Below are 12,113 nucleotides of genomic sequence, written 5' to 3' on the forward strand. Positions count from 1 at the left end.
ACTATATGCTGAGTAGAAAAGTATCAGCTATATACCGTAGAACATAAAGTATTGCAGCTAGGTAGAAGAGCAGGGTAGGGGCAGGGATTATTTTTTTCCCCCTACAGGAAGCTGAGTGGACATGGTTCAGGGGTTTCGACTTGTAAAAACACCGCTCCCAGCATATCACATTGAATGTAAAACTGGTGAGCATGTGGTGCAAGTTTGTGTGTGCACACACACACCTGTTCGGTTATGAATGTGAACCTAAAGATGCTGGTAGCACATGTGTGAATGTGTGTTTTTGTGTGCAGGAGAATATACTGTATGTGTGCATGTGTGTGTGTGAGAGCAGAAAGAATGACTAAAGAAAGATGAACAATTAAAAAAAAAGAGAAAAAGTGCTCAGAGATCAGTGAGCATAAATAAATAGACCATATTTTCAAGGAAGAAAATCATGATCTCTTGATGAGTGATGTTTCCTGCACCAAGTCATAATATGGTGGCAATGTTTCCAATTGCTGTGTGTGTGTGTGATGCTGACCTAATATGTAGTCATTTGCTTGATGGTGTTTGGCTAGGAACCTACAGGGACCTGTTAGGGACATCTGGTCTCTCTTGGACTCTGTTACTCTAAATTTCTTTCTCATATTGGATCTCACTGTCCCCCTAATCTGGCAGAGCTGATTTGGTGTTTGGCAGCAGATCATTGCTGTTTCTTTTTTTTATATCACCTAATTAAATCTACAAACAGCCCTCCTTCTACAGTATCTGGCATGATGTGATCTACAACTTTTATAAACCTCATCCTCACATTTCCTCCATCTACAAGAAACTATACATCAGACTATATCATAAATACACAACATCAAAGACTCCCAGACGCCTACTTCACATTGTACTTTCCCTGTGGGATGGATATGTATAAATCCACCGGACATGTAAGTGAAGAAACAGGCCCCCTCAAGATTTGATTTCACATGCATTAGATTCAGTATCTTAGGGGCAAAATTTGATTTGGTATCAATCGGATTTAATTACTATGGAATAATGACTTTGGAAAACACATTGACGAGCCCATCATGAATTTATGTCTCATGTCAAGGTGGTGTCTGCATGGACAATGTGGATGCAATTTCAGCCAGCAGGGTATCAATGATGTGACACAAAACAGTACGTCTGCAGTAGCAGATGGAGGGCTTTTAGAAAGAGGGAGACAGACAGGGAAACAGACACAGAGAAAGAGAATAATAACAACTAGTGGCTTCTGAGTTTGATTATACACATTATACCCCATCCTTTGCCAAAGACGCATCTGCACAAATCAAAGAAAGCCATTTATCATTCCAGACCAAAATGCATGTGTGTGGACGACTATAGGACGAGTCAGTAAAAGACTACGTCGGTGAAAGAGAGGGAGACAGACTGAGAAACAGAGCACAAAACAAAGAAGCAACTACATACCACAGAGAGGTGCAGATAATACCTTGAACTCCTTGAATAGTTACAATTTTGTTTTCCACTTAATAACATTCTGTCCTGGCTGTCTTCCTCTGTCAGTTTGACCGACCGGCTGTGAGTCACTAACTTCTTTGTAAGTCTGTTTACCTCATTTCCACCTTCACACTGGAAGCGTGATTACAATATCTTGGTCAAAATAAAAGCACCTGTATAGGTGGTCAGATGTTGGTCTTTAACCTCTCAGACATTCTTAGAAAATGAATAACTGGCAAGGCCACAACTTGAAGTAATTTCTCTCTGTCTGTCTCTCTTTGCATATATTGAAAAAGAAACCTGAAAACTGATACTTGACACCATTGTCTATCGAGAACGACTCAGCTTGAGTTGCCCATTCTTTCTATATTTTATTGAAACTACCTATAAAATTGATATCCAGGACACAAATTCTGCATGCAGACGTCCTAATAAAAGTTTTGAGTAGTGAGTGGATGTCTAGACAAAGAGGTGAAGGCACCTCCTGAAACTTAACAATGACACTTGCTCGTAGGCAAATGCCCCCCCCCATGATGGAATGGCACCTCAAAGGAGGCACCATGTAAATTGGGGGTCTCGGGTTTGGAGGGCAGGAGGAATGAAATTGTCCCAAAGTGGATCCAGATGGGTATCTTTCTCTACTCAGTCTGCTCTTTTTCTTCAGTCCCCCACTCATCACTCCATCATTTCTCTTTTTTCTTTTTTTCCCTTTGAGTGAACTACAGGCATGGTGATTACTTTAGTTAGGAATGAGCCAAACCAAACACAAGAAGACAGAGCTGTGGTCTATCAAATAAAGAACAGCCTCACAGTTCAAAGCTAAACTGTATGCGGGTCAAAGCATCCTCAGGGCTCAACCCGGTTTATGTTTGTGATCAGGGCTCCTCTTATCAACAATACACTGTTTTTTATTTAGTCATTGGCAAATGTGCATTGTAATATATAACAGAAATTATTAACCACCAAAAGGTAGTGAGAGATTAGTGAAAATGACAGATGTGAACAATTCAAGCACTTTGCTCACACGTAAAAGGGTGCAGAGGCCAAAAAAACAAAGAGAAAAGAAACTAGAGAGGAGTGGCTGAGCTGTGTGACCTGTGTGAATTAGAGAGCAGTGAGAAAAAAATAGCCAAATCATGAGATCAGAAACCGGCTGGTAGTATGTTTTAACATCCGCCCTGTGGGACACAGGCCCAAACTCATTCTGCAGGCTATTAGTCGGGCTAATAAATCATTATTTAAACATGTTTTATACTATCAACCTATGCTGCTCTCAGTGCAGTATTATGGCCAGCAGCTTTACTTTAGCCACAAAGTTCGTCATAGTAATTTGCTGATTACTATGATCTCCCTTTGGGTCCTGGAGCTGTCAGAGGGCTGGAACATTTCTAAAAAGGTGCTGATGCCAACTCTTTGTCACATCATTCAAAGGAAAGAAAAAGGGGAACACCGGGGGAGGAGTGGCTGAACTGTGCGCCCTGTGTGAATTATAGAGCACTGGGACAGAATAACTCCATCATGAGATCAGGAGAGGTTGTGTGTTTAAAATATCCACCCTGAGGGGGAGCAGCAGAGTAATGGAGCTGAAGATTAGGATAATGAGACTGTGTGGCTGCATGATCTGGTTCTGAAAAGATAAGACTGATAATCACAGCTGTGAATATAAATGCCCCCCTATGTGCACAAACTAACGCTATCACACACAAGCACATTCTTCTAACTCCTACTCACTCACTATAATGCAGAACATGCAAATTCATCTCTCGTCTCTTACACACACACACACACACACACACACACACACACACACACACACCTCAGCATAGACCTTGCTGTGTATTGGCTATACCTCTATCAGTGTCTTCCTCATCAACAGCTACATCAACGAAGCAGGCAAATTCCCTGTCAGATCTTATCTTGTCACTGCAGTTCATGCCCTTCACTAACAAGTCTATATTTAACTAGAGGATTATTTAAACAAATGTACTATACACTGGTCACTCCAATAAAGAACAAATTATTTGTTGCAGTGGCTAACATACATTTCAGAGGTATGTGCATACCCACCAATACAGGACAAAACCATATGCCTTAGCTAGATTATAGCAGCATTTCCATACAGTGCTGAGAAGATGGTGCATACTATGCCACTGTATTCATATATTCATCGATAATGACAGTAGACTGACAGTCTAGTAGGGCAGTGTGAAAATAATCATATGCAGCAGTTTTACTGCATTCTCATAACTATGAAAGACCAAAAAATACTGGACACTGTTGATTACTTGTACTCATGTTTCATCAAGTAAAATTCATGAATTTTTGGGATGACGGTCCGAGAACCAAATTGTCTTAAGATAAAGTACAAGTGATCGACAATGTGTGAGATTTTATGGTCCTTTCAAAGTCAGATTTTTTAATTCGGCACAGCTGTCTAGACTTTCTGGCGTGCAAGAACTTTGTAGTAATTTATAAGTACGTGCTTGAAAAAAAATTACAATATTCGAAATTTGTTCTTCTAAAACATAAAGAAAATCCTGGGAGTAGTCTCCAATATTATTTTTCTTATACAAATAGCTGAGTTTTATTCTATAATTTTTCTTTTAATCAAGTAAATAACCGTATATAAATACATACAGTGTTGTGTACATATTGTGTGTGATGTGCAGTGAAAAATGTGTTTGAGCTTTGTGTGAGTGCATGTATACTTGCATACTTGTTTGAACGTATCAAAAAAAGGAGCACAGGCAGTAGATCACAATTTCCATCTAAAAAGCAAGGGGTCAAGTTTTTAACTCATCCCAGCTTCAGAGGAAGACCCGATGGGATCCATGTGTGTGAAGACAAAGATCTCACACACACACATACATGTGATCCATGCACTAGAAGTAAAATGCAACGATAAACTTTTAGAGCAGAACACAACATGTCTTCAAAGACGTCCATGTAAAGCATTTATTGGAAAGTGGCCATATATAAATGAGGATATACATTGCTTAAGTTTCTTGAGCTTCAGACAGCAGAATGAGCCTAGTGTCAAGATAAAGTATACAAACGCTGTGTACCTCACAGCACTGAGAGATTAGGAGGAACGGTATCACCTTAGGGAAAATGTGAGCAAAGAAAATAACAAACCACCTGTCCACATCTACCCTCGATAAATCTGAACAAATCCAACAAGACTTCTGCTGTTTGACGTGTAAGAGCCAGAAAGCATTTCTGGCAGAAAGAGACAGTCCTGTCTTTACCATACTGATGGTGACCTCAAGTGTTGCTTAAAAGGTTGTTGTTTTTTGTCCAACCTGGATGAAAAATGAACCTTTAAGATCATGCTTATAAAATCTACTTGTTGCACTATGTATTTTAGGCAGCAGTCCTCCTTTACCATTGGCTGCCATGTTTTCTTTCTTGGGCCTCAGTTTGGACTATCTAAATTTCTTTGTTGAGTTTCCAAATCAACAAAAATTGTCTGAAAACGTCCCTCCATACTAAAATGCGTACCTACATCTAAAGCCTAGTGTTTTCTGCCTAAAAAGTCACGTTGAAAAATACCTGAACACAACCATAATGGGGTTAAAACCCTGCAGAGGAGAAAACAAGAGAGAGAACATGCTGTTAACAGAAGTTCAGCACTTCAGAAAATGTCCTCTAGCAAATGCAAGTTTTATTGTGAAGTAGCAGCAGTACATCTTCAAGGAAAGTAATTGGCCATAGCTTACCATAGATTAGTTAGGTAGTAAGTGAGGTTAGAAAGTGGTCTAAATCTACATTTGCACACTACACATGTTTAGTCACTTTTTTGTAGCTGGATCATTTTTACATAGGGGTAAGGGTTAGAGCTGCAGGAGATTATAGCAGATTGGGTGAACCTCAAACCTGCAACACATAATCGAGGTAAGCAATACCTTTTCCCATGCTCCATTTCTTCAGGAGCACTGAGCCAGAGATTTGAGGCATGCTGATAAATGTTCTGCAGTTTTATTTCACACATTACTACATTTAGGGTTAATTTTGAAAAACCTTTACGGCTTTTTATTGCTGCAGCTTTTAAGAATTTTCAAGGCCTCTGGAAACCTTTCTAAAACACAATTCAGGTAAAGATAAATGCTGGAGCATTTCTATAAATCACATTGACACTGTAATTAAGAAAGAGTTATATCTTTGAGACGAAGGCCTTAGGCTCAAGGCTCTTATCTCTTTTTGATTGCTATCAACTCGATCTCTAAGCTGAGGAAATTGGATATTAGAGAAGCACACCACTGGCAAACTGTCCTCAGGTTCACATGAGCATTTTTCCCTCTCTTTTTAATCTTTGCCCTGATGTCCTTCTTATTGTTGTTTAATACATTTCTTCCGATACGTTTACCTGCGCAGAAGTAATGTGGTGACTGTAATTGGATTGAAGTTCTTAAGGCATTTACATTTTTCTAAGTAAGGTGCCCCCCCTATAAGTTGAGAAGCATGAGAGGCAGTGGGACCTGGCACACAGCCATTACAGTATCAGATGAAAAACATTAAGAACATGACACATTTCTGAAAATCTTCTGAACTTAGAACATTTTGGGCCATGGTTCTCACTGAAAACTTGTGGAAGTCCATTTCATGAGCTGATACAGATTTTGAAGAAATAAAAAAGAGTAGGTATGTTAACTTGTTTTTTTTCTCATTTTGACCTTGACCTTACTTTGAATATATCAATCAGACTTTACATGACATTTTATATAGACTGAATATTATTCCATGGGACCACTGCGCATGTGAATGTGCACTTTGACTATATTCAGTCAGTCTTTCCCTTCTTGCATTCCACTCATCTTTTCTCCAGACAGACAGAAATTGAGTTTGTTTTTGGCAAATTTGCAATTCTTGGCATGTAGATTAAGCTCCAGCAAAATGGCCTGAATTTCCAGCAGTCAGTATCAGACACCTTGTCTCACATCACGAGATGTTTAAACTGTTAAGTGTCTAATCTTTTCTCTCACTCACACACTCACGAAAAGAAAATGAGGGAAGTTTTCTGTTTACAGCTGCTATGTGAAACTCAATTACACAGCCAATTGAGAATGTGGCTGTTTCTCAGATTTGCGTGATGTGTTCCTGACCTAAATAAGATTGCTGTTCCCAGTGAAGCCTCAACAACTGCATACATTTACTAGATTGACAAACAAAGAAAACAATACACACACACACCTCTGCTTCTCTCATTCATATTTGCTGAATGTTTTCCTGCATGTGTTCCTGCCGTTACTTCCCCCAGACCCCTCAGAAGAAGTGAGGTAAGATTTGGAGCCACAGTATTATGCCATCTGGATATACATTTACACATGCGTGCTCATGTGCACGCATACACACACATACAGATATACTCTTGTCATAACCCACACTGACAAACACCTGGACCTGGTTACTGGACTCGGAGGGAGAGTTGAATACTGTGTGCATGCCTCTGTGTGTGTGTGTATAAGTGGGGTCTATGGGGAATACTGGGCTGTAGGTTATTCAGTGCTGGAGGCTGTGTTGAGGTTCATTCTCATTTTTTTCTGCTTTCTGAGCACTTGAAGAAGGGGGCTCACTTCACCAAGTCTCAAAAATTAAAGGCAGGTCATTGCTACTACAATATGTAGACCCTTTCCCCCAAATACAAAGAATCCCGAGAGAAAGGGTTTTCAACTTTTGCTGACAGTAAGTGAGTAAAGTGATTGTAGGACTGCTGTGAATATGAGCAGTCAGTGTTAATATTTTTACAGAATTCATAAAAAAGTATCTGACAAATACATTTCATGTGAAAGTTTTGAATTACATAATCCAGGATCTCCCTAAAAAACTGCTAATGCAAAAACAGCCGCATCTAAATTGAAAGCTGTAGGAATTAAAGCTGTCTAAATGACATCAGCTATCAAGGTTTGTATGTCTGTGCTTTCACATCTATAACTGAGCAAAACATCCAGCTGTTATTTTGATGTTATCACCCATTATGTGCAATATCTACTGGTCCGATGAAAAATTCACATTTTCTCATCACTGTGAAACTAGTGATCACATTCATTATGTGAGGCATTTTAAAAACTTATGTCTGCAGTTACTGCTGCCATTTTGTCCAGGTATCTTTCTGAAAATAGCTTGTATTAATATTACTACCATTACTAATATAGAGATAAATATGGACAAGAGATTGTTCTTTTCTGGTACCCTAAGCACATGCAAACACTTACACACTCATTCACACAAAGACGATTAGACACCTTAGCCCCCCACAAATTAAACTAAATGAAGAACAAATCATGTAGTAATTTGCAGGACTTTTCTTCTTCTTTGGAAACAATACAGGGCAAGTAACACCTAATGGCAAACATGATGCTGCGTTGAGAATAATGTAAATATCGCTGATATAAAGCTATGGGCAAACTATTCAAACTCCTATCACTTAAACTTTTCTTTCATATGTGACACTCAAGTGCGGCATCATCTACGCAGTGAGCTAAATCTCGAGCCAATAAACCACTCAACCGCACGTGCAGCACACTGTCAACACCTAGCAAACAAAAAGAGCAACGCCTCTCAAACTTTCCAAGGTGATTGCGAGCACTTACGAGTAAAAACACACATTATTAAAGGTAATACTACGCGAAAACTGTTTGTTAGTGTTTACTCACCTTTGAGTACTTTCTTGTTTTCTTATTTCCGTGGAGAGGAAAGTTGTAGCACTCAGTACTCCGAGTACAGATGGGAGTCGGTCTGTTTCCACGAGAGAGTTGTAGTTTTTCTCCCACTCTCCCATTACCTCTCTCGTTCTCTCTCTCTCTTTCCTTACTCGCCCGCGCGCGCACACACGCACGCACACACACACACACACACACACAGGGTCACACATTGGTCTCACACGAGAACCTCTCTGCTCCTCTCAAATTCACTCAGCAGTATGAGGGGTTATTAATGCCACGATGAAAGGAGTGCATTAGCTGAAGAAAAGTGATTGAGGGAAGTCATGCTCTGAATGGATCCCACAAGCCACTCTTCTACTAGGTGTCTAATAAATAATAAACAACTAAAAATGCCTAAACGCATTGTCTCTTCACTAATAATAATACATTCACTAGTAACCTGGAAGTCAAAGAAAATAATGGCCAGAAATCCAGTGGGCTTTGTCTGCTGGTTAGAATGCAAGGATTATTGTTTCTTTGGCTGTATTAGACTGTCAATTACAGTATTACATCTCTCAGCAGTTCACCCAATAAGTTAATGCCATGTTTAGTGGACTTTTCTACAAACAAAAGCTATTTTGAAAATAGGCTGCTAGTCGAAGTGTCTCACCAAAGGTAAAGTATGTGGCTATTTTTACAGACGACATCTTTGGAAATACAACATATTTCCTGACTTTCCACTCTAATTTGATGGGAACAAACACTTAACTATGAGTGTTATGTTAAACATCAAATACATGTTGAATGTCAGAATCAGATATGTAAACTATCATTGTGTCAACTATACAACATGTGACATAAACAACTGGAGGATGATCCAGCCAGATCCGTGCCTAAGCCCCATCCAGCTGCCTCTTATACACACATATCACATTGTCTTTGACTAAACTGCTCGCTCGACGACTGATTCTCCTCAGATGGAAAAAGACCAGCAGCAGCATCTCATAAACACTGGCTAGAGGATGTAATTGCACACCTCAAATTCAAACAGCTAAAGCATTCAACTCTTGGATCAACCAGAAAGTTTCAGAAGATCTTGCAACCTTTTCAAAATTGGACAAATCCACATTCATGTGTAGGGGTTGATGTTTGTTTGTGTGGTGGGCGGGTCTATGTGAGCATTTGGTTTGTCTTGTGAAAACTCACTACAAATATTTGAATAATAATAATCATTCTCTTTGTCTACTGTATAGTGCTTTTCTTCATTTTCATTATGCTTGTCTGTTTCCCTGTGTGTAAAGTAGTTTGTGTTAATCCAAGCAACTACTGTTTTGTGGAAGATATGGAAATGGGGAGTGGTGTCGTCTCACTGATGAAAAGAGAAAATGTTCGACCCAAATAGCCACGTTATGGTTTTCACAGATTCTTACTGCCATGTCATCACTCACATCTTTATTCTACCATGTTCCCCTCTCTCATAGTATCCACTTCACCTCTCTGTTTCTTTCTATCTGTGTCTCCTCTGACCTTTCTTAGCATAGTGGAGACATGCATTTAAATCTAAATTTCACACTTCTTATGTCAGACTCCTCTGTACTAACATGTGGTTTCTCAAGAAATGATGCAGGAAGTTTAGTATGGTAAGATAGTATTACACTGACAGAAAAGAAAGCAAACATAAAGACACGTGATATTTCTTTTGGGGGTTTAAAAGCACATCATTTATTAGACAACTCGGATCAATTTTAATAGTGCCAATTGTAGTTTTGTAGGTGTTTGTACACTGTTCTCACTAACTTTTGTCCAATACAGTAAAACCCAGCTTTCTTTTCTTATAATTATGTGAAATTAATATGAGTGAGTTTTGTTGCCATTTGTTCTGGTGTTTGGAAAACAAAACAAAATAGACCATATGTACCCCTCAGCCTTAATGAAAAGTAAATATCGCCAAATCAGCATGTTGGGACGGTTAGTAAACAGTCAAGTGAAATACTAAAAACACAGAAGAAACTACCCCCCATCCATTCTCTACACCAGTGCCTGAAAAGCAAAAAACCCAGTTACCCAAACAGTTAAATATATATTGTCAGATAAGACATTTCTCCACTCTATAAACAAAATAAAATATACAGTTTACTACACAAGGATTATAGTATGACTTTTGACCTTATTTTCCTGCAGGCCAGGCCAGAAAGAGCTACTCACTTTTATGAAGCATATGGAGAACTGAATCAACCAGAAATGAATGCAATTATGATAAAATACAATATAAATATATATAATAACATGAGGTAAAATAAATGAAAATATGAATATGATTCATAAAACTATATGGCACTCAGTATAGATGCAATTGTCAAGATATGGCAGTCTATCATAGTAAGGAGAAATATGTAAATATACATAATATGGGCTTTATATTTTCTTTATTTTGTATATTTATTTAAATTATATTTAGGGCCAATTCTGTCCTCCACAAAATAAAGACCACTTCTCTTTCTTTGTCTCTCTTTCTCAAGTGCCTCACTGTTCCAAATTCATATTGCTGAATGTCACCTTTTGTTTTTGAAACCAGTAACATTTTTGCCAATGTTACCAGTTTTGCACGAAAAATGGAAAATAAAATACATAGAATTAATTTAAAAAATACAGAAAAAGTTCAAATAAGTTTAAGCACTGATCAAAGGCAACAGCTTTCACCAACACCCCAGACATCCAGCTCACCTCTATTAAAACAATTAGTTTTAATATAACAAAATAATTAGTAAAAGTACATTCTGGAAATGTTTTCATGCAGATTCTGATATTTCAATTGCTGTCTATAATATGCTTTTTCCATATGTGTGCAACAAAGTTTGACACAGGAAACTGGATGGCAAATATTCTCTTAATCTTGTCTTAATAGCTGCTGGTCAGATTGTTAAACCTAATTACAGAAACACAAACATTAACACTAACAAAAATAAATGTCTGTTTAGAAAATAACCAATATCCTCCTCTCTCTGTATCCATTTAGTATGGGTATGCATATATATTTTCACACATTTCTGGTACTGTCTAATTACAAGTGTTGTGTGATTTAACAGTTTAGCCACTTTGTACACTGACTTACAATGGTTACAATGTGATGGTCTCACCACTGTCACGCTTCTGAGAAACTTTTTTATTTTAAACTCTGGATTAAGAAATTAAATCGTTTGTATTATTAAATGTCCGAGTTTGGTAATTCCTAGTGGTAGTACACATACACTGCACCATTCGTCTGTAAAACTGTTCTGCTTTTGGATGCAGGAGCAAATAAAATCCAGATGAAAATCAGTTAAAACTGATATGCTTCTTTCAGATTATTTTTTGTTGAAAATTGATAAAAACCAAAAACAGAGATCCTTCACTACAAGCTATTTTACTTCCCATAGTAGAAATCACATGACAAAAGTAGATTATGTTTTACAATAAGAAAAACAAGAATAAGTTCACTTTTAAATACATGGAAGTGTTTCCCTTACTCTGACCTGCAAGAGCCACCACTATGCTTGTGCGAGTATTGCTTGAGATTTATTGTTGTATGAACTAACTACTATTATGAGGCCTTCCCACTAAGAGAGAATGTATGGCTATAAAATTGTGAGGAAAGGCTGAGATTCATATCTTCAGTGTGTGAGCATGTTTCTTGCAAAGAGGTTTGTCTTTCTTGGAGAAGAAGGTCTGGCCTTCCAGAGTGGTGCAGCACACCTGAGGGAAAACGGCCAAAGATACACACACACACACACACACACACACGCACAAACATATAGGAAGGTTATATACTGTAAGTAAAGTTGTCCAGAATACAGAAAACTCATCATTTATATAATTCATTATCTTCTTAGAAATAATGATAAAATGCCAGAAGGTACATCACTGTGAGAGACTCTGAATCTGCTCCTGATTGTTTATGTAATAGTCACACTATTGTACAAAAACTATGAAAAATAAACCTTTATTGATGACTATTTTTGC

General features: G+C 38.1%; 2 protein-coding genes across 19 annotated transcripts in view; both read right to left on the reverse strand.

Annotated features, from left to right (window-relative positions):
• bmpr1ba (bone morphogenetic protein receptor, type IBa) overlaps window positions 1-8,281 on the reverse strand; it is a 71,364-nt gene extending 63,083 nt beyond the window's left edge. For both annotated transcript variants that reach the window (XM_044195539.1, XM_044195540.1), the window contains exon 1: window positions 8,127-8,281. The gene's annotated coding sequence lies outside the window, so the exon portion shown is untranslated. The remainder of the gene's footprint in view (window positions 1-8,126) is intronic.
• A 1,526-nt stretch (window positions 8,282-9,807) lies between these two features.
• Window positions 9,808-12,113, reverse strand: part of pdlim5a (PDZ and LIM domain 5a) — a 62,981-nt gene continuing 60,675 nt past the window's right edge. For all 17 annotated transcript variants that reach the window (XM_044196731.1, XM_044196730.1, XM_044196729.1 and 14 more), the window contains one exon: window positions 9,808-11,846. In XM_044196731.1, the coding sequence (XP_044052666.1) occupies window positions 11,757-11,846 (90 nt within the window). In that variant the 3' untranslated portion in view covers window positions 9,808-11,756. The remainder of the gene's footprint in view (window positions 11,847-12,113) is intronic.

This window comes from Siniperca chuatsi, linkage group LG5, assembly GCF_020085105.1.
Source record: "Siniperca chuatsi isolate FFG_IHB_CAS linkage group LG5, ASM2008510v1, whole genome shotgun sequence".
Classification (NCBI taxonomy): domain Eukaryota; kingdom Metazoa; phylum Chordata; class Actinopteri; order Centrarchiformes; family Sinipercidae; genus Siniperca; species Siniperca chuatsi.